This window comes from Trachypithecus francoisi, unplaced genomic scaffold (genome assembly GCF_009764315.1).
Source record: "Trachypithecus francoisi isolate TF-2019V2 unplaced genomic scaffold, Tfra_2.0 Lachesis_group8, whole genome shotgun sequence".
Classification (NCBI taxonomy): domain Eukaryota; kingdom Metazoa; phylum Chordata; class Mammalia; order Primates; family Cercopithecidae; genus Trachypithecus; species Trachypithecus francoisi.
This window is the reverse complement of record NW_022681473.1, coordinates 61355250-61377173: the sequence shown is the minus strand read 5'-3', so window position 1 is coordinate 61377173 and position 21924 is coordinate 61355250. Positions and strand designations below refer to the sequence as shown.

General features: G+C 39.2%; 2 protein-coding genes across 2 annotated transcripts; both read right to left on the bottom strand.

Annotated features, from left to right (window-relative positions):
• Positions 1-12960: 12960 nt before the first annotated feature.
• On the bottom strand, positions 12961-13932 carry LOC117080662 (olfactory receptor 51G2-like). Its single transcript, XM_033205873.1, is given in 2 exon segments — positions 12961-13746; positions 13749-13932. Coding segments are annotated over 2 exon segments (942 nt in total). The 3' UTR covers positions 12961-12988.
• Positions 13933-18687: 4755 nt separating this feature from the next.
• On the bottom strand, positions 18688-19677 carry LOC117080661 (olfactory receptor 51A4). The gene has a single exon (XM_033205872.1). The coding sequence runs from the start codon at positions 19655-19657 to the stop codon at positions 18716-18718; it is 942 nt and encodes a 313-aa protein (XP_033061763.1). The 5' UTR covers positions 19658-19677; the 3' UTR covers positions 18688-18715.
• Between the last annotated feature and the right edge of the window lie 2247 nt (positions 19678-21924).

The window sequence follows — 21924 nt, the reverse complement described above, 5'->3', positions numbered from 1 at the left end:
GTGCACAACGTGCAGGTTTGTTACATATGTATGCTTGTGCCATGTTGGTGTGCTGCACCCATCAACTCATCAGCACCCATCAACTTGTCATTTACATCAAGTATAACTCCCAACACCATCCCTCCTCCCTCCCCCTCCCCGTAATAGGCCCCAGTGTGTGATGTTCCCCTTCCCGAGTCCAAGAGATCTCATTGTTCAATTCCCACCTATGAGTGAGAACATGCGATGTTCGGTTTTCTGTTCTTGTGATAGTTTGCTGAGAATGATGGTTTCCAGCTGCATCCATGTCCTTACAGAGGACACAAACTCATCCTTTTTTATGGTTGCATAGTATTCCATGGTGTATATGTGCCACATTTTCTTAATCCAGTCTGTCACTGATGGACATTTGGGTTGATTCCAAGTCTTTGCTATTGTGAATAGTGCCGCAATAAACATACGTGTGTATGTGTCTTTAAAGCAGCATGATTTATAATCCTTTGGGTATATACCCAGTAATGGGATGGCTGGGTCATATGGTATTTCTAGTTCTAGATCCTTGAGGAATCACCATACTGTTTCACAATGGTTGAACTAGTTTACAGTCCTACCAACAGTGTAAAAGTGTTCCTATTTCTCCACATCCTCTCCAGCACCTGTTGTTTCCTGACTTTTTAATGATTGCCATTCTAACTGGTGTGAGATGGTATCTCATTGTGGTTTTGATTTGCATTTCTCTGATGGCCAGTGACGACGAGCATTTTTTCATGTGTCTGTTGGCTGTATGAATGTCTTCTTTTGAGAAATGTCTGTTCATATCCTTTGCCCACTTTTTGATGGGGTTGTTTGTTTTTTTCTTGTAAATTTGTTTGAGTATTTAATAAATGGTGCTGGAAAAACTGGCTAGCCATAAGTAGAAAGCTGAAACTGGATCCTTTCCTTACTTCTTATGTGAAAATTAATTCAAGATGTATTAGAGACTTAAATGTTAGACCTAATATCATAAAAACCCTAGAAGAAAACCTAGGATACCATTCAGGACATAGGCATGGGCAAGGACTTCATGTCTAAAACACCAAAAGCAATGGCAACAAAAGCCAAAATTGACAAATGGGATTTAATTAAACTAAAGAGCTTCTGCACAGCAAAAGAAACTACCATCAGAGTGAACAGGCACCTACAGAATGGGAGAAAATTTTTGCAATCTACTCATCTAACATGTTTTTTAAAATAGATTCCCTCAGGACACGGCATTTGGTACCACAATGTTTTTCACTAAAATTTATATTTTAAACATTTTTTTCTCATGTACAGAGGAAATATTTGATGGAAAAATCAAAAGATTGAGTATTCAATTGAAAATACAATTTGAAGGGGGCAAACAATTAAGATTGACATGGCAATCTCTCTGGGGTTCTGAGGTAAGAGTGCTGTAAACAGAAGAGAAAAGCTTTTCAAAGGAACTGGGGGCTTGAATGATGGGTTTGAATTTTGTCTTGAGGATTTGGCTTTGGTGACTGAATATTCAAAAACAGGCAACTACAGAGTATTTGAAAAAGGAAACTGGGATGCTGCTTATCTTTCATGACTAGGAAAGTAGCCTTGGCCCCCTTAGACAATGATCCATGGAAATAAATACATATTTTAAACAAAGTTTGGTTATCAAACTGTGAAGGTCCTCCCTTGCTAAAGCCTCTCTAATATGCCTCTTTACCCATGATTTTCCACTGCTGGTATTTTAGTTCACATTTAAAACTTCCCCTGGATTCTCCAGTCATAGCTATTTGAAAGATCTTTCTAAAATATAAATTTAACCACCGTTAAAATACTTCAGTAGCTGTGCAGCAACTTACAAGATAACGGCAAGATCCTATATATGCACAAGGCCTTTTCCATCATTCAGTACCTGCTTTTCTCTACTGCATTCTTTGTCAACATTCTCTGTCTTACACTTCAACAGAGTAACACAAAGACATTATGTTACTTATATCCAAACCTCTGCTTTTGGTGTATTTTTTTGGTCAGAAATACTGCATTCATTTTCTATTTCTGCAAAACAAATTATTAAAAACTTAGTGGCTTAAAACAATACAAATATATTGTTTTATAATTCTGTAAGCTGGAGTTCTGAGATGGGTTTCATTGAGCTAAAATCAAGGTGTTAGCAAGCCTACATTCCTTTCTGGAGACACAGAGGAAAATCTGTTTTCGTGCATTTTCTGACTTCTAGAGGTAACCCACAATTCTTGCCTCATAGATCCCCTCCATCTTCAAAGCCAGGAACATTGCATCTTCCTGTGACTATATTCTGTAGTCTCATCTCTCTCTGACCATGGTCAGTAACGAATCTCTACTTTTAAGGATTCATATAATTAGATTGGGTTCCCCTGGATAATCTTGGATATTCTACCTATGCTAAGGTTTTGAATGTTAATCAGTCTACATAATATCATTTTCCATGTAAAGTAATATATTTACAAGTTTCATAGGTTATAATGTTGAAATCATTAGGAGAGGGTGTACTCTGCCTACCATAAATACATTTCCTCAACTTCTCTTTTTCCATTTATTTATTTAGCAGGACATAGCTAGATGTACTGTATTCAACTTTGCTGACACCTTTTGGCTCCAAGTACAACAAATTTATACCTTAATTTTATTCCCTTTCTTATACACTGATATCTATACCATAATTTAAAATAAATAAGAGCCTTTGTTTAAAGATTGCCTACATCTCTGCCAAATTGTAAACTCCATAGGATACATATGTCTGCACATCTTAGTTTTTCTGTGCCTGTAGTACTTAGCGCATATTCAGACAAAGAAGGGCCCAATAAATATCTATTGATCAATTTGTAAATGCATGAGTGACCGTCACAGAATTAAAAAAACCTCATTTCCTGAGCTCAAAATCCTGAGCTTTCCCTGAGGACAGAGTCCTAAAATTATAATATGTCAATCATATCCAATTGGAACATATAATCACGCCTTCAGGCAGTTCCTTTCCTCCTGCTATAATCATGCCAGGTCTAAAGTAAAAACTGTAGTGTCTGCTGAAACTTAGCTGTCTTCTCTGCTAAATGCCGGAGGTACTCAATAGATATTGGTTGAATAAATATGAAAGCTACAGTCACTGCAAATTCTGGTCTCTGTGTATTACTGACTGCACTTTAAGACACCCTCCTTCTCTCAGTTTACCACTGGAATATTCTTGACAAGAATTATTTATAATGGTCTTTGTCATCAAGAAATGACATATAATGATTTCAGCAAATAATGGACTTTGTTATCTCTCAGCTTTTTCTAAGAATGTTTGTTTTGCTTAGGATGCTATTTTTCCTTAATTTCACCTGGATACCTTCTGACTGACTTTCAAGAATCAGTTAGTAGATCATCTGAAGTTGCAAAATGTGCCAGACACCCCCACTATGCAAATCCTTGAGGGTGGGAAATGTGTCCTGTTCATCAATTTATTCCTATTAATTTTTACAGAAATTTATCAGCGAGTGTTGAATAATGAATAAATGCATAAATATCAGCCTTGTCTAGCACCCCTCTCTCTCAACCATCTTCAGTTCACCAATTAATGTAGCTTCCAGCTTACTTTGCTCCAGTCACGTTGGTCCTCTTGCTATTCCTAGAACACTCAGGTTCATTTCTACCTCAGGACTGCTATACTTGTTCTGAAATTCTGCAATGTTCTTCCCACAATTTTTATTTTTCATATATCTAATTCCATCATATTGTTCAAATTTTGTTCAGAAAAACCCCTCTTTATAGAGGCCTTCTCTGCTCACCCATTCAATCGCTCTCAACCCATTATCCCACTATGTTTCTTTCAGAGTACTTAGCAGTGTATGATATAGTTAATCATTTACTGGGCTGTTGTCTGTCTCTACCACCAAAATGTAAGTCAAGAGAACAGGTTTTGTTATCCTTTTGCTCACTATATTCCTATAATGTATGCTTAGAGAGAGGAGAATACTCAACAACTTTTTTTTACCCACCTAACTCCTGCTTATAAGCACTTTAAGCCTTAACTAAGGCAACCCCTCTAGAAAGCCACCTATGGCCCTCCTTCCCCTCAGGTTGGTTTCTGGGATCCCTCAGTTATTTACCACACATTCTTCATTATGTTTTTTTGTCTGTGTTATTATGTTTATGTTTTATGTTAGGAATTAATGTAACTAAAGTTTTTTGTGAATAAAAGAACATGCTAAGAATTATCTTACAAAGTTTTACATATATGATATATCTAAATTGCATAGACAGCCTTGTGGGGTAGACATTTTTAGTTCTTTTTAAAAGAAAATTGATCTCAGATAAATAGAATAATTTGTCTAAGTCACACAGAGAGGAAGTAGAACTTTCTATACCTGACCCCCTACTTGCTGCTATAGAAGAATAATTTTTAATTTATCATCAGACATAAGAGAACACAACTCCTTTATGGGGACTGAAATTACAAGTACACATCACAGAGAGAATCCAACTGTGAAGCTGTAAACATGCCTCAAAATTTTCAGTGGTTTAATTTTTTCTTCTGAAATTTTCCATATACACAAACATAAAAGACATACACCACTCACGACACACACAGACATATTGTATTCAATTTGCTGTGTACAGCTAATCATAGGCCTTCTGCATGTTAAAACCCACAATTCACACTTACACATTGTAAAAATGAGAAATTCACAATGAATGATGTTGGAATATTGAGCCTTAGAAGAACGTGATTCTGGGATCTGAGTTACATAACAGGCAGCTATAACCTAGGCAGCTGTAACATTTGTTTCTCTTATTGTAAAAGAGACTTTTCTTGGGGGGCAGAGCAAGATGGCCGAATAGGAACAGCTCCAGTCTCCAACTCCCAGCGCGAGCCACACAGAAGACCGGTGATTTCTGCATTTTCAACTGAGGTATTGGGGTCATCTCACTAGGGAGTGCCAGACAATCGGTGCTGGTCAGCTGCTGCAGCCCGACCAGCGAGAGCTGAAGCAGGGCGAGGCATCGCCTCACCTGGGAAGTGCAAGGGGGAAGGGAATCCCTTTTCCTAGCCAGGGGAACTGAGACACACAACACCTGGAAAATTGGGTGACTCCCACCCAATACTGCGCATTGAGCAAACGGGCACACCAGGAGATTGTATCCCACATCTGGCTGGGAGGGTCCCATGGCCATGGAGCCTCCTTCATTGCTAGCACAGCAGTCTGTGATCTGACCACAAGGCAGCAGGGAGGCTGGGGGAGGGGCGCCCACCATTGCTGAGGCTTAAGTAGGTAAACAAAGCCCCTGGGAAGCTCGAACTGGGTGGAGCTCACAGCAGCTCAAGGAAACCTGCCTGTCTCTGTAGACTCCACCTCTGAGGACAGGGCAAAGCTAAACAACAACAACAAAAAAAGCAGCAGAAACCTTTGCAGATGCAAATGACTCTGTCTGACAGCTTTGAAGAGAGCAGTGGATCTCCCAACAGGGAGGTCGAGATCTGAGAAGGGACAGACTGCCTGCTCAAGTGGGTCCCTGACCCCTGAGTAGCCTAACTGGGAGACATCCCCCACCAGGGGCAGTCTGACACCCCACACCTCACAGGGTGAAGTACACGCCTGAGAGGAAGCTTCCAAAGTAAGAATCAGACAGGTACACTCGCTGTTGAGCAAAATTCTATCTTCTGCAACCTCTGCTGCTGATACCGAGGCAAATAGGGTCTGGAGTGGACCTCAAGCAGTCTCCAACACACCTGCAGCTGAGGGTCCTGACTGTTAGAAGGAAAACTATCAAACAGGAAGGACACCTATACCAAAACCCCATCAGTACGTGACCATCATCAAAGACCAGAAGCAGATAAAACCACAAAGATGGGGAAAAAGCAGGGCAGAAAAGCTGGAAATTCAAAAAATCAGAGCGCATCTCCCCTGCAGAGGAGTGCAGCTCATCGCCAGCAACAGATCGAAGTTGGACAGAGAATGACTTTGACGAGATGAGAGAAGAAGGTTTCAGTTCATCAAACTTCTCAGAGCTAAAGGAGGAGTGACGTACCCAGCGCAAAGAAACTAAAAATCTTGAAAAAAGAGTAGAAGAATTGACAGCTAGAATAATTAATGCAGAGAAGGTCATAAACAAAATGACAGAGATGAAAACCATGACACGAGAAATACGTGACAAATCCACAAGCTTCACTAACCGACTTGATCAACTGGAAGAAAGAGTATCAGCGATTGAGGATCAAATGAATGAAACGAAGCGAGACAAGAAACCAAAAGAAAAAAGAAGAAAAAGAAATGAACAAAGCCTGCAATAAGTATGGGATTATATAAAAAGACCAAATCTACGTCTGATTGGGGTGCCTGAAAGTGAGGGGGAAAATGGAACCAAGTTGGAAAACACTCTTCAGGATATCATCCAGGAGAACTTCACCAACCTAGTAGGGCAGGCTAACATTCAAATTCAGGAAATACAGAGAACGCCACAAAGATACTCCTCGAGAAGAGCAATTCCAAGACACATAATTGCCAGATTCACCAAAGTTGAAATGAAGGAAAGAATCTTTAGGGTAGCCAGAGAGAAAGGTCGGGTTACCCACAAAGGGAAGCCCATCAGACTAACAGCAGATTTCTCGGCAGAAACTCTACAAGCCAGAAGAGAGTGGGGGCCAATATTCAACATTCTCAAAGAAAAGAATTTTCAACCCAGAATTTCATATCCAGCCAAACTAAGTTTCATCAGTGAAGGAGAAATAAAATCCTTTACAGAGAAGCAAATGCTTAGAGATTTTGTCACCACCAGGCCAACCTTACAAGAGACCCTGAAGGAAGCCCTAAACATGGAAAGGAACAACCGGTACCAGCCATTGCAAAAACATGCCAAAATGTAAAGACCATCGAGGCTAGAAAGAAACTGCATCAACTAACGAGCAAAATAACCAGTTAATATCATAAAGGCAGGATCAAGTTTACACATAACAATATTAACCTTAAATGTAAATGGACTAAATGCTCCAATTAAAAGACACAGACCAGCAAACTGGATAAGGAGTCAAGACCCATCAGTCTGCTGTATTCAGGAGACCCATCTCACATGCAGAGACATACATAGGCTCAAAATAAAGGGATGGAGGAAAATCTACCAAGCAAATGGAGAACAAAAAAAAGCAGGGCTTGCAAAACTAGTCTCTGATAAAACACACTTTAAACCATCAAAGATCAAAAGAGAAAAAGAAGGCCATTACATAATGGTAAAGGGATCAATTCAACAGGAAGAGCTAACTCTCCTAAATATATATGCACCCAATACAGGAGCACCCAGATTCATAAAGCAAGTCCTTTTAGACTTACAAAGAGACGTAGACTCCCATACAATAACCATGGGAGACTTCAACACTCTACTGTCAACATTAGACAGATCAACGAGACACAAAGTTAACAAGGATATCCAGGAATTGAACTCATCTCTGCACCAAGCGGACCTAATAGGCATCTATAGAACTCTCCACTCCAAATCAACAGAATATACATTCTTCTCAGCACCACATCACACTTATTCCAAAACTGACCACATAATTGGAAGTAAAGCACTCCTCAGCAAATGTAAAAGAACAGAAATTATAACAAACTGTCTCTCAGACCACAGTGCAATCAAACTAGAACTCAGGACTAAGAAACTCAATCCAAACCGCTCAACTACATGGAAACTGAACAACCTGCTCTTGAATGACTACTGGGTACATAAAGAAATGAAGGCAGAAATAAAGATGTTTTTTGAAAGCAATGAGAACAAAGATACAACATACCAGAATCTCTGGGACATACTTAAAGCAGTGTGTAGAGGGAAATTTATAGCACTAAATGCCCATAAGAGAAAGCTGGAAAGATCTAAAATGGACACTCTAACATCACAATTAAAAGAACTGGAGAACCAAGAGCAAACACATTCAAAAGCTAGCAGAAGGCAAGAAATAACTAAGATCAGAGCAGAACTGAAGGAGATAGAGACACAAAAAACCCTCCAAAAAATCAATGAATCCAGGAGCTGGTTTTTTGAAAAGATCATCAAAATTGACAGACTGCTAGCAAGACTAATAAAGAAGAAAAGAGAGAAGAATCAAATAGACACAATAGAAAATGATAAAGGGGATATCACCACCAATCCCACAGAAATACAAACTACCATCAGATAATACTATAAACACCTCTATGCAAATAAACTAGAAAATCTAGAAGAAATGGATAATTTCCTGGACACTTACACTGTTCCAAGACTAACCCAGGAAGAAGTTGAATCCCTAAATAGACCAATAGCAGGCTCTGAAATTGAGGCAATAATTAATAGCCTACCAACCAAAAAAAGTCCAGGACCAGATGGATTCACAGTTGAATTCTACCAGAGGTACAAGGAGGAGCCAGTACCATTCCTTCTGAAACTATTCCAATCAATTGAAAAAGAGGGAATCCTCCCTAACTCATTTTATGAGGCCAACATCATCCTGATACCAAAGCCTGGCAGAGACACAACAAAAAAAGAGAATTTTAGACCAATATCCCTGAGGAACATCGATGCAAAAATCCTCAATAAAATACTGGCAAACCAGATTTGGCAGCACATCAAAAAGCTTATCCACCATGACCAAGTGGGTTTCATCCCTGGGATGCAAGGCTGGTTCAACATTCGCAAATCAATAAATGTAATCCAGCATATAAACAGAACCAAAGACAAGAACCACATGATTATCTCAATAGATGCAGAAAAGGCTTTTGACAAAATTCAACAACCCTTCATGCAAAAAACGCTCAATAAATTCAGTATTGATGGAACCTACCTCAAAATAATAACAGCTATTTATGACAAACCCACAGCCAATATCATACTGAATGGGCAAAAACTGGAAAAATTCCCTTTGAAAACTGGCACAAGACAGGGATGACCTCTCTCACCACTCCTATTCAACATAGTGTTGGAAGTTCTGGCTAGGGCAATCAGGCAAGAGAAAGAAATCAAGGGTATCCAGTTAGGAAAAGAAGAAGTCAAATTGTCCCTGTTTGCAGATGACATGATTGTATATTTAGAAAACCCCATTGTCTCAGGCCAAAATCTCCTTAAACTGATAAGCAACTTCAGCAAAGTCTCAGGATACAAAATTAATGTGCAAAAATCACAAGCATTCTTATACACCAGTAACAGACAAACAGAGAGCCAAATCAGGAATGAACTTCCATTCACAATTGCTTCAAAGAGAATAAAATACCTAGGAATCCAACTTACAGGGGATATAAAGGACCTCTTCAAGGAGAACTACAAACCACTGCTCAGTGAAATCAAAGAGGACACAAACAAATGGAAGAACATACCATGCTCATGGATAGGAAGAATCAATATCGTGAAAATGGCCATACTGCCCAAGGTTATTTAGAGATTCAATGCCATCTCCATCAAGCTACCAATGAGTTTCTTTGCAGAAGTGGAAAAAACTGCTTTATAGTTCATATGGAACCAAAAAAGAGCCTGCATTTCCAAGACAATCCTAAGTCAAAAGAACAAAGCTGGAGGCATCACGCTACCTGACTTCAAACTACACTACAAGGCTACAGTAACCAAAACAGCGTGGTACTGGTACCAAAACAGAGATATAGACCAATGGAACAGAACGGAGTCCTCAGAAATAATACCACACATCTACAGCCATCTGATCTTTGACAAACCTGACAGAAACAAGAAATGGGGAAAGGATTCCCTATTTAACAAATGGTGCTGGGAAAATTGGCTAGCCATAAGTAGAAAGCTGAAATTGGATCCTTTCCTTACTCCTTATGTGAAAATTAATTCAAGATGGATTAGAGACTTAAATGTTAGACCTAATACCATAAAAACCCTAGAAGAAAATCTAGGGAATACCATTCAGGACATAGGCATGGGCAAGGACTTCATGTCTAAAACACCAAAAGCAACGGCAACAAAAGCCAAAATTGAAAAATGGGATCTCATTAAAGAGCTTCTGCACAGCAAAAGAAGCTACCATCAGAGTGAACAGGCAACCTACAGAATGGGAGAAAATTTTTGCAATCTACTCATCTGACAAAGGGCTGATATCCAGAACCTACAAAGAACTCAAACAAATATACAAGAAAAAAACAAACAACCCCATCAAAACGTGGGCAAAGGATATGAACAGACATTTCTCAAAAGAAGACATCCATACAGCCAACAGACACATGAAAAAATGCTCATCATCACTTGCCATCAGAGAAATGCAAATCAAAACCACAAGGAGATACCATCTCACACCAGTTAGAATGGCAATCATTAAAAAGTCAGGAAACAACAGGTGCTGGAGAGGATGTGGAGAAATAGGAACACTTTTACACTGTTGGTGGGATTGTAAACTAGTTCAACCATTATGGAAAACAGTATGGCAATTCCTCAAGGATCTAGAACTAGATGTACTATATGACCCAGCCATCCCATTACTGGGTATATACCCAAAGGATTATAAATCACTCTACTACAAAGACACATGCACACGTATGTTTATTGTGACACTATTCACAATAGCAAAGACTTGGAATCAACCGAAATGTCCATCAGTGACAGACTGGATTAAGCAAATGTGGCATATATACACCATGGAATACTATGCAGCCATCAAAAAGGATGAGTTTGCATCCTTTATAGGGCCATGGATGCAGCTGGAAACCATCATTCTTAGCAAACTATCACAAGAAGAGAAAACCAAACACCACATGTCCTCACTCATAGGTCGGAACCGAACAATGAGATCACCTGGACTGGAGAAGGGGAATATCACACACCGGGGCCTATCATGGGGAGGGGAATGGGGTAGGGATTGCATTGGGAGTTATACCTGATATAAATGACGAATTGATGGGTGCTGACGAGTTGATGGGTGCAGCACACCAACATGGCACAAGTATACATATCTAACAAACCTGCACATTATGCACATGTACCCTAGAACTTAAAGTATAATGATAATAAAAAAGAATACTTTTCTTTAATTACATTGTTTTTTAAAATATTGTAAAAAAACCATAGGATGCTAGAGTTTTCCTTTTATTTAATTACATTGTTTTTTAAAATGTAAAAAACTATAGGATGCTAGAGAAGACCTTTTCCCACTCCACTGTTGATCTTCAATATAGATTAACTTACATGTTAACTTCTCTTACATGAAAACCTCAGGGCTATCACACTGTCTAGCCTGGAATGTTAAATATACTCTTTCAAATTGGAAAAGAAAAAAAGCTGTAACTATTCAAATTGCTATAACTCAAAAGTCAGTGTTAGTATGGAAAATGTTGTAGTCCTCTTAAATTTGTTTGCTTTCCACGTACATAAGCAAATCCTTAACTTTTCAGCTTTGGAGCAATGACCCCATTCCTTTGGGGTCTGTGTTACTCAAATGGTCATTCTCGGCTTTGTGACTAAACAAGCTCTTTTAAACTGGGTTCTGATCCTTTTGATTATTTTAGAGTTGATGATATCATTGCAGAAACAGTGTTCTCATGCCAAACAGGATGGGACACTGGTGTTGGGAGCAGGGACAGCCATATCCAATGTTAAATGTCTGGGGTACTAGATTTCCTTGGAAGAAAACAGCCTCAGGTGAGAACTGGCTCCACATACACTTCATAGTAGAAGACATTGTATTCAGCCACACCTTTTCTTGATCTTGCACTAAAACCATGCAGGAACATGACATTCTCATGCTTCTCTCTAGATGTTCAAAGCTCCCCTTGGCAATATCATATTCAAGCTTGCTTTCCTCACAGTTACCTCTAAGCCAAAACTGCAAATACTATATTTACATGTATTACTCAAAATATAACTTGTATCTAGAATGTCTTGGGGGTACCATAACAATACAACATATAAAAGGGCATAACAAACTATCCTTGGTTCCTTGGCTTGTAATCTTTCTGATACAGTCAGTACCCCAATCTGTTTCCACTTCACCTCATTTTTCTTAAACCTTCCCGACATTCTAGAGAAAAAAATGGCAACAAAAACACCACTTCAGATAATTCTCAGAATACATTTTCGTCTCTCTCGCTTCTGCTTCAGGTTTGCACATGCTGTTCCTTTGGACTGGAGCATATTTTTGTCTCCTTCCTCTTACAATTTTTGACTGCCTAATGTCTACATTTCCCTTAAGGCTATTACTGTGTCAACTCAGGGACAACTTTTTTGATGCTCCCTTCCCCCAGCTAGGGGAAGATGACTCCCAAACTGACTTCTTTTAACTTTGAAGAATACAATTAACATGTGATTGTGTAATGAATCTTCCCAAAATTTAGCTTCTTAAAAATATTTATTTTGTTTACAAATCTGCAATTTTGGCTGAGTCAGAGAACAATTGATTGCTTTACCAAATGCCAGTTGGAGAGGCTGGAAGGTTGCGGAATGGAATAATCTGAGGATTCTCCACCCACTGGTGGTTAACACTGACTCCGCCAAGTTCTCAGCCTTAGCTGAGTGAGACCTTGGTTGAGCCTATTGGATGGAACACCTTACGTGGGCCTTCTCCACATCGTCTGGGCTTCCTCTTAGTATAGGTGCTGGGTTTCAAAAATAAGCGTTGAGTGAAACAGACATAAATAGTAGAGGAATTGAGGTGGGAGAGAGAGAGAGAGGAGATACATGGGCTATTTCCACAATATTCAATTCATGAGGCATTTACAAATTCTATCCAGTTACAAGGGGAGAAGAAATAGACGCTATCACTTTATGAGGAGTAGCAAATTCCTGGAAGAGAATGTGGGATTAGAATTATTCTTGTGGCTATTTTTAGAAAATAAAATTTACCATATCATATTACATTTTATCCCCCCTCGCCCTTGCCACAACAGAGTGAGAGTTCTGTAAGGACCGTGACTCATCCCTATACGTATTTGTTGAGTAAGTAAATGTCTCTTTTATTTCATGCATGTTAGAAATTATAAAGGATAGGTAAACAAGGGCATGTTTCAGGAGATAGTGGCTCTAACACTAGACACAGTTAGTAACAAAAGGCATGGGTCACTCGATCCCGGATCTGTTTAGTCTTCACACTGTAGACAATGGGATTCATCACAGGAGGAAAGAGAAGATACATGAAACCCATGACCACCTGGATCAGGGTGGGTGCCTGCTTTCCAAAGCGATGGATGACAGAGAGGCCAATCATGGGAGTGTAGAAGAGCAGCACAGCACAGATGTGCGAAACACAGGTGTTAAGAGCCTTGAGTCTCTCAGCCCTGGAGGCGATGGACAGCACGGTGTGCAGGATCAGAGCATAAGAGAAGAGGATGAGCAGTGAGTCTATACCCACTGTAGAGACGATGACAAACATGCCATAGATGCTGTTGGCCTTCATGTTGGCACAGGCCAATTTCATCACTTCTTGGTGGAGACAATAAGAATGTGAGAGAACTGGGGAGCCACAATAGGTGAATCTTTTGAGCATAAAAGGCAATGGAAAAATAAGTGCTACACTACGACCCAGAGAGATCAGGCCAATCCTGTCAATGACTGTGTTGGTGAGAATGGAAGCATAGTGCAAGGGGCAGCAGATAGCCACAAAGCGGTCAAAGGCCATAGACAGTAGCACAGAGGACTCAAGGAAGGATAAACAGTGAATGAAAAAGAGCTGAGCAAAGCAGGCATCGTGGCTAATTTCTCGTGCCCCAACCCAAAAGATGCCGAGGACTGTAGGGAGAGTGCAAAGGGACAGACTCAGGTCAATCAGAGCCAGCATGGACAGGAAGAGATACATAGTTCATGGAGTGAGCACTCTGTTTTAATGATGAAAAGAATTGTGCAGTTGCCCAGGATGGAAACCAGGTACATGAAGCACAGCGGGATGGAGATCCAGATGTGCATGTCCTCCAACCCAGGAATGCCACTCAGCAAGAAGGTAGCAGAAACATTGCTGCTGCCATTTCCCAGGGATCCCAGGGTCATTGTGTGAGGAGACAAGGGGGAAGGTGGGTGCCCCCCAAAATCCTGAAGTAAATTGAGGCAGTACTAGTGATTGCACCTGGTAGAAATTAAAGAAAAAATATTAGAATCAAATATACCTAGAACTGTGCAGCTCCTTCTAGTGGCTATTTCTTTCTGGTCCTTGGCTTCCTCTTAATATCTTTTTGAGGAAATTAGTCTCATAGTTTCAACAAGAAACAAAGACATGGAATTGTGAAGTGATGAGCCAAACTGGGTGAGTTGGAGATTCTAAATGAGTTGTTCCACACTTTTGCTCTTTTCTGACTTCTGTATCAACCAGGTCTTCTTAGCCACTGGAGTTTTTACTAGTCTCACCCAATGGGATGCACCCAGGAGCCAGGCGCAGTGGCTCACAGCTGTAATCCCAGTACTTTGGGAGGCCGAGGTGGGTGGATCATGAGGTCAGGAGATTGAGACCATCCTGGCTAACACAGTGAAATCCCATCTCTACTAAAAATACAAAAAAAAAAACAAAAACAAAAAAAAGTGTGGGAGGACGGAGATTTCAGGCTTCCTCTGCCAGCACTATGGGTTGGCAGTGGTTGTGTTGTGCCACTGAAGACCACAGCTGTTGTTGGGGACTTTTCTCTTATAGCAGCATGCTCCTTGAGTTATAGTCCTTGCTCTCTGCTCCTTCAGACTAAGAAGTGAGAGTTTCCTCATTATTCCTTTTGACCATATTTAACTTTGCCTGCCTCGTACAAGTAGATCTTTTCTGAAAATAAAAAATAAATAAATAAATAAATTCCTCACATGCCTTTTTTCTACCAGACCTCTCACTAATATTCCAACTTTCATTTCACCTTGTTTTCTTCTCCCTTATCTTACTGTGCTTTCTTTGCTGTAGTTTTAGTTTTTTACTTTCTTTCTCTTTTTTGTTTTTGATTAACTTCTCCAGGCCCATACAAGCCCTAATTCTAGACACAGACCAACCCTTCACTCACCTTCTCCTCTGGTCTTCCTGACATAGGAGCTTAGCCTTGTCCAAGTAGCTCATAAATACTGTTCAGCTTACAGAATTCCAGAGAGAGGTGGAGAGTATGTGAATGATGACCTGTGAAGCTATTTCTGACTGCTAGAGTAAGACATCAAAGCCTTGATCCTCCTGTCAGTCAGTAACCAGAATTCCCCAGAAGTCCAGGAATCCAACTGCTGTGGACTTAAGTGGCAAAAGAGGCTAAAGCACTGTCAACCACGGCCACATCCCCAACCACAAGGTCATGTCCAGGAAAGCCCACTGAACACAGGGCAGTGATGCTGGAAAGGCCCATCTTCTACAGAGGAACAAATGAAGGCTCAGGAGAGTCTTGTCACTGGGCAGAGGTCATATGCCAATTTAGGCCTCCTGACTTCCAGAGCAGGGATCTTCCCACTCTCAATTAACATCCCTAGAATATGAGCTCAAAGAGGGTAGGGGCTTTTCTTTGTTTGCCTCTGTCAATCCAGTATTTAGAATATGCCCCAGTAAAAATTTTCTCCCATTTTGTAGGTTGCCTGTTCACTCTGATGGTAGTTTCTTTTGCTGTGCAAAAGCTCTTTAGTTTAATTAGATCCCATTTGTCAATTTTGGCTTTTGCTGCCGTTGCTTTTGGTGTTTTAGACATGAAGTCCTTGCCCATGCCTATGTCCTGAATGGTACTACCTAGATTTTCTTCTAGGGTTTTTATGGTATTAGGTCTAACATTTAAGTCTCTAATCCATCTTGAATTAATTTTCATATAAGGGGTAAGGAAAGGATCCAGACAAAGGGCTAATATCCAGAATCTACAAAGAACTCATACAAATATACAAGAAAAAAACAAACAACCCCATCAAAAAGTGGGGAAAGGATATGAACAGACATTTCTCAAAAGAAGACATCCATACAGCCAACAGACACATGAAAAAATGCTCATCATCACTCGCCATCAGAGAAATGCAAATCAAAGCCACAATGAGATACCATCTCACACCAGTTAGAATGGCAGTCATTAAGAAGTCAGGAAACAATAGATGTTGGAGAGGATGTGGATAAATAGGAACACTTTTGCACTGTTGGTGGGATTGTAAACTAGTTCAACCATTATGGAAAACAGTATGGCGATTCCTCAAGGATCTAGAACTAGATGTACCATGTGACCCAGCCATCCCACTACTGGATATATACCCAAAGGATTATAAATCACTCTACTACAAAGACACATGCACACGTATGTTTATTGCGGCACTATTCACAATAGCAAAGACTTGGAATCAACCCAAATGTCCATCTGTGACAGACTGGATTAAGAAAATGTGGCACATATACACCATGGAATACTATGCAGCCATCAAAAAGGATGAGTTTGCGTCCTTTGTGGGGACATGGATGCAGCTGGAAACCATCATTCTTAGCAAACTATCACAAGAAGAGAAAACCAAACACCGCATGTTCTCACTCATAGGTGGGAACTGAACAATGAGATCACTTGGACTCGGGAAGGGGAACATCACACACTGGGGCCTATCAGGGGGAGGGGGGAGGAGGGAGGGATTGCATTGGGGAGTTATACATGATATAAATGATGAATTGATGGGTGCTGACGAGTTGATGGGTGCAGCACACCAACATGGCATCAGTATACATATGTAAGAAACCTGCACGTTATGCACATGTACCCTAGAACTTAAAGTATAATTAAAAAAAAAAAACCCTTTATAAAAAGCTGGGTCATTGTGAAAAACGACTTTTTTAAATGCCTAAAAATACCTGGAAGCACATCGTGCATATATTAGAGGTTTAAAAGTAATGCTTGTATCTGTTAAAATTTTCCATTAATTGGGAAGTACTGTCAGCTGTGGGCTGATTATTATGTTTTAAGCATTTGACACTCCTGGGAGGTGTTTCTTGATTTACCTGAGGATGAAGTGTAGGAGACTTGAACTAACGTGATTGACGGAAAGGACTTGATTAAAGGAGTGGGTAAAATAAAAAGGCTAAAGTACTTTTTTACAATATGCAAGATTTTGAGGTCATAATGGGAAGGAAAGTTGGACTATTTGTCATCCACAAATCTAAAGCAATACATTTCTCTTTATACCGTATCTCTTTTCCTGTTTTAAAAATCTTTAGCATCAATGATATGCCTACATTTGAAATACAAAATTTAAGAAAGTTATATCCTACTGTGAATAAATATTACTGAACTCTTCAGCGAACTACTTTTTCTACAAACATGGTCTTATTTTTAAAATCATTCATTAGCCTTTATTTATTGAAATCTACTCTTCCTCAGAAATGTGCTAGACATTATGTAGGAAAAAATAAAGAAATTAGATAGGTTTCTTCAATCGCTCATAATACACTTTATTTAAGAAGTAGAAAGAAATGAAATAAGCATAAAAGGTATCTATAATTGCAAATATTAAGTATAACAAAGAATAAAGAATAAACCAGGAATAAAAAAGATAAAAGAGAGGGTCATCATACAAACTCAGGCTACGTAATATATGTTGAAATTAAGCCAAAATTTAAAGGAAAAAAATAGGAATGAGTTATACAAAATTGGTGGCAAGAGCATTTTAACAAAATAGTTCTGATGTGAAAACTCACAGAAAACAAAGAGCTCTGTAAATTCAAAAACGATTCAGTAGGTCAATGTGGCTGGAGATTAATAACAAATCTGATGATGTAGAAGAAGTAGAAAAGGTCCAGCCCATGTAGGGTCTTAGAATATGTTATTTGGCTTGGTGTGTTGGCTCATGTCTGTAATCCCAGCATTTTGGGAGGCCAAAGCGGGTGGATCACTTGAGGTCAGGAGTTTGAGACCAGTCTGGCCAACATGGTGAAACGCTGTCTTTACAAAAAATACAAAAATTAGCTGGGGGTGGTGATACGTGCCTTAATCCTAGATACTCTGGAGGCTGAGAGGCAAGAGAATCGCTTGTATCTGGGAGGCAGAGGTTGCAGTGAGCAGAGATAGTTCTACTATACTCCAGCCTGGGCTACAGAGTCAGATTTCATCTCAAAAAAAAAAAAAAGAAAGAAAGAAAGAAAAGAAAATATGTGTATATATATATTGATTTAATTGTATTTCTAAAGAAGAGTTCAAATTTACAAAAGGCACTCATACCTTCACTTTGCCTTTTCAATTACTCTTGCTTTGCATAGCGAATCTATTATAAGGCAGGGAACTTACCAATATTTTACTGAAGAAATGCTTGGTGACTGCAGACTACCAGGGTGGGGAAGTGACAGGGCCAGGACTGGACTGAAAAACTATCTGTTGGGTGTTATGCTCACTACCTGGGTCCAATATACCCATGTAAGAATCCAACCCATATCAAATATAAAAGCCGGAATTTAAAAAAGATGGTGACATACTAACATGATTAAAATGGATAAAGAGATAGATATAATATAAAATTTAGGTCTAGCAGTAAAAGAACCTGATATAGAGAGACTGAATGTAGACAACAAGGAATCCAACTTCTGTCAGACTGTAAAAAATATCATTTTTCTGTCTTGGTTGTAATTTGTTGTTTGTATCAGAGGTACTATCATAAGACACTTATTTTTATTCTGGTTAACTGAAATGGGGACCTCAGGCAATGTTCTTCCTGTTTATAGTTTTAATCCCTTTCTCAGTATCCAAAGTGAATAAAATAAATCTATGATAACAACAAGAATATGTGTTGATAATTCTTTGTGTCAAATATTAGGTTTTCTCAAATTGACCTTAAATATCTTATCATACATTTCCAGGTTTTCTGTCACATATGCCTGTTAAATCTTCCGTTGACACAATTTTGCTACAACTCTCACTCTAATCTGTTTAGTTTTTAAACAATAAACAATTGGGTTCATCAGTGGAGGTACAAGTAAGAGAACATTTGCCATAAGAACATTAATGATGGGAGAGACGTGCTGGGCAAAGTGGTGGACAACGGCCAGGTTGATGATGGGCAGGTAGAAGATGATCACTGCACAGATGTGTGAAACACAAGTATTGAGAGCCTTAAGGTGCTCCTTTTTGGATGCAATTCCCAGTACAGTCTTGAGGATCAGGATGTAAGACACGGCAACGAAAATAAAATCCACCATAAGGCAGAGTGCTCCAAAAAAGCTGTAGATGACATCAATTCGGTTGTCAGAGCAGGCCAACTTCATGACATCCTGTTGGAGACAGTAGGAGTGGGATAATTGGTTTTTCTTACAATATCTCAAGCTTCTTAAAGTGAAAGGGGAAGGAAGAACCAGGAACATGCTCTTGAAGGAGAATACTATTCCTATTTGGGCAACTCTGAGAGTCGTCAGGATTGAGGTGTATCTCAGAGGGTTGTGGATGGCTAGAAATCTATCAAATGACATGATCAGGAGGACTGAGGACTCCAGTACTGAGAATCCATGAATGAAGAATTCCTGGGCAAAGCAGGCATTGGATGAAATTTCAGGAGCATTGAACAGGAAGATGCTTAACATAGTGGGCAGGGTTGATAAAGACAAACCCAAGTCAGACATAGCCAACATGGAAAGAAAATAGTACATGGGCTCATGCAAGGAGGGCTCTGTCTTGATGATAAAAAGGATGGTGAAATTTCCTAGAACAGCAATAAGATACATGCTGCAGATGGGAATAGAGATCCAGATGTGTGCGTGTTCTAGCCCTGGCAACCCAACCAAGAAGAAGGTGGTGATGTCAACATATGATGTGTTGATAACGGACATGATTCGTTCACAGGGCTCTGCAATGAAACATACAGATGTTTGTGTTGGTAAAATAGGAATATCTGAAAATTTAGTAGGAAAAGAGCAGTATTAAATTTGTGGCTTCTTTCAGCTTTCTTTTGAGAGAACAGAGCATTTATGTCACGATCATAATGAAGAGAGATGGAAAATACTTTAGAGTCTGTCTGTGCAATGCACTGAGAAAATTATTTCTGGACGTGTTATTTCTATAGAGAATTCAGATTTAAACTTTGCATTTAGTTATGCATCTGATTTTATTTTTCCTGTAAAATATTAGTAAATCCTAGTGAATTAACTGGAATGCCATACTAATTCTTTCTTTCAGAAGTATGTTGTGATCTTCAGTTCTATGTGATCAGTTGCCAAAAAAAGAAGACAAGTGAAAGCCAAATAAATGAGAATATCTGGGCACTTACCAGAGAGTGGATATTTTGGTGGGCATTTTTGATAAAAACTAAAGAATCCTGATGTACAAACCCAAGGTATTGCTGAATTTATCTGTCACAAAAGACTCCTCTTATTCCTTTTTACCTAACCAGTGGCTCTGGGATCACAGAGTTCTCTGGGGATTGCAGACAGGGTGGATCTTTTCTGAAAATTGTAATAAACATTTGCAGATACAGTAAATCTACAGAGATAGTTGTTACCAAGGAAACTAAAACAACATCTAGTAACACCTGTAATAAGGGGTGATTGGTTTGGAGAGAGGTCCTTAATTGTCAAGTATTAGAGAGACATGGCAAATTCTCTGCAAAAGATTGGATATTTCTGATGGATAGTTGGCTTGTGTATTACCCCTCTGCACAAGGTCAAGACTAAGCAGAGATGCTATGAGTTGATTCTGCATTCAAGGAAGTGTTGCAGGACAAGCACCCTAGGACACAGTGTGTCATCCTAGATTTTATTCCTGAATCCTGAATCCATCTCCCCAGACCCATTAGATATCGCTAACTAAATATCCCTAAAACCAACTTGTCCAACTTAGACCAGTTTTTCTGCCTTCCCAGATCTGCCCCATTTAAGGGACCTATTTTGGTAATAAGCCTTTAAGAATTTCCAAGTCAAATATCTGAGATTCTTTGTCTTACATTTTGTACACAATAATGACCAATATTTCTTAGAAAATTAAATAGTTTTACTTACTGAGTTCCATTACTAGATGACGATTTGGAATCTTGAAAGTTTTTGAATAATATTATCAAGTTATATCATTATCTTCATTTTACTGATGAAGAAAATTTTTCTCAAGATCAAGTCGCCTGTTCACGATCACAGAAGTGTTGTAGGGTAGAGGCAAGATAGCAACTCAAGTCTGTTATGTTACTGATAATTAAGTATATACCACACTATCAGGATGGTCAAGCAATGTTTAAGGAGTTATGGACTGAATGTAGCTAGTGAGGAGTAAAAGGGAGTTTTTAAATTAAGATACACACATTTAAATATAAACAATGCTTGCCTGCTGTTTTACACTGGCATAAAAGCATTTTTTTTTTTTAAAGAAAACGTGTTTACATCATTGTAAAAACATAAACATTCCAAAGAGTTAAAGAATATATTGCAAATAAAAGTAAAGTTAATCTGTATCTTTTGCTTTCACACCAACTTGCAGGAAATTGGCATTATTCTACAAAGGGCATCCAGGTCAATTGCTCATCATAATGCATTGTTGTTTTTACCTCTTTCTTTGTCCTCTTGTAATTAGGCAGCATAGCTTCAAACTTGTTTTAAAACTTATTTTTTATTCCTTTCCTCCTTTACCCCGTTGAGAAAAACTGCAGATATTTTTCTCTTATCTTGAAATACAGCCTAAGAATAAGCTATAAAACTCCAACTTATCCTCCCACACCTTATGCACATTTGTTTTTCTGGATGCTTGTTAAACTTACACTATGCTTATTTATTATATATATATATACACATATATATACACACACATATATACACATATATATATACACACACACACACATATATATATATATATATATTTTGAGATAGAGTCTCACTCTGTCACCCAGGTTGGAGTGCAGTGAATCTCGCCTCACTGCAGCCTCCATCTCCTAGGTTCAAGCAATTATCCTGCCTCAACCTCCCAAGTAACTGGGACTACAGGTGTGAGCCACCACACACAGCTATTTTTTTTGTATTTTTAGTAGAGATGCGGTTTTGCCATGTTGGCCAGGCAGGTCTCGAACTCCTGACCTCAGGTGATCCACTTGCTTCAGCCTCCCAGCATATATTTC

Bases quoted from the DNA above. Each gene is read 5' to 3' on its own strand.
- LOC117080661 (XM_033205872.1), bottom strand. From the start codon at position 19,657: ATGTCCGTTATCAACACATCATATGTTGACATCACCACCTTCTTCTTG.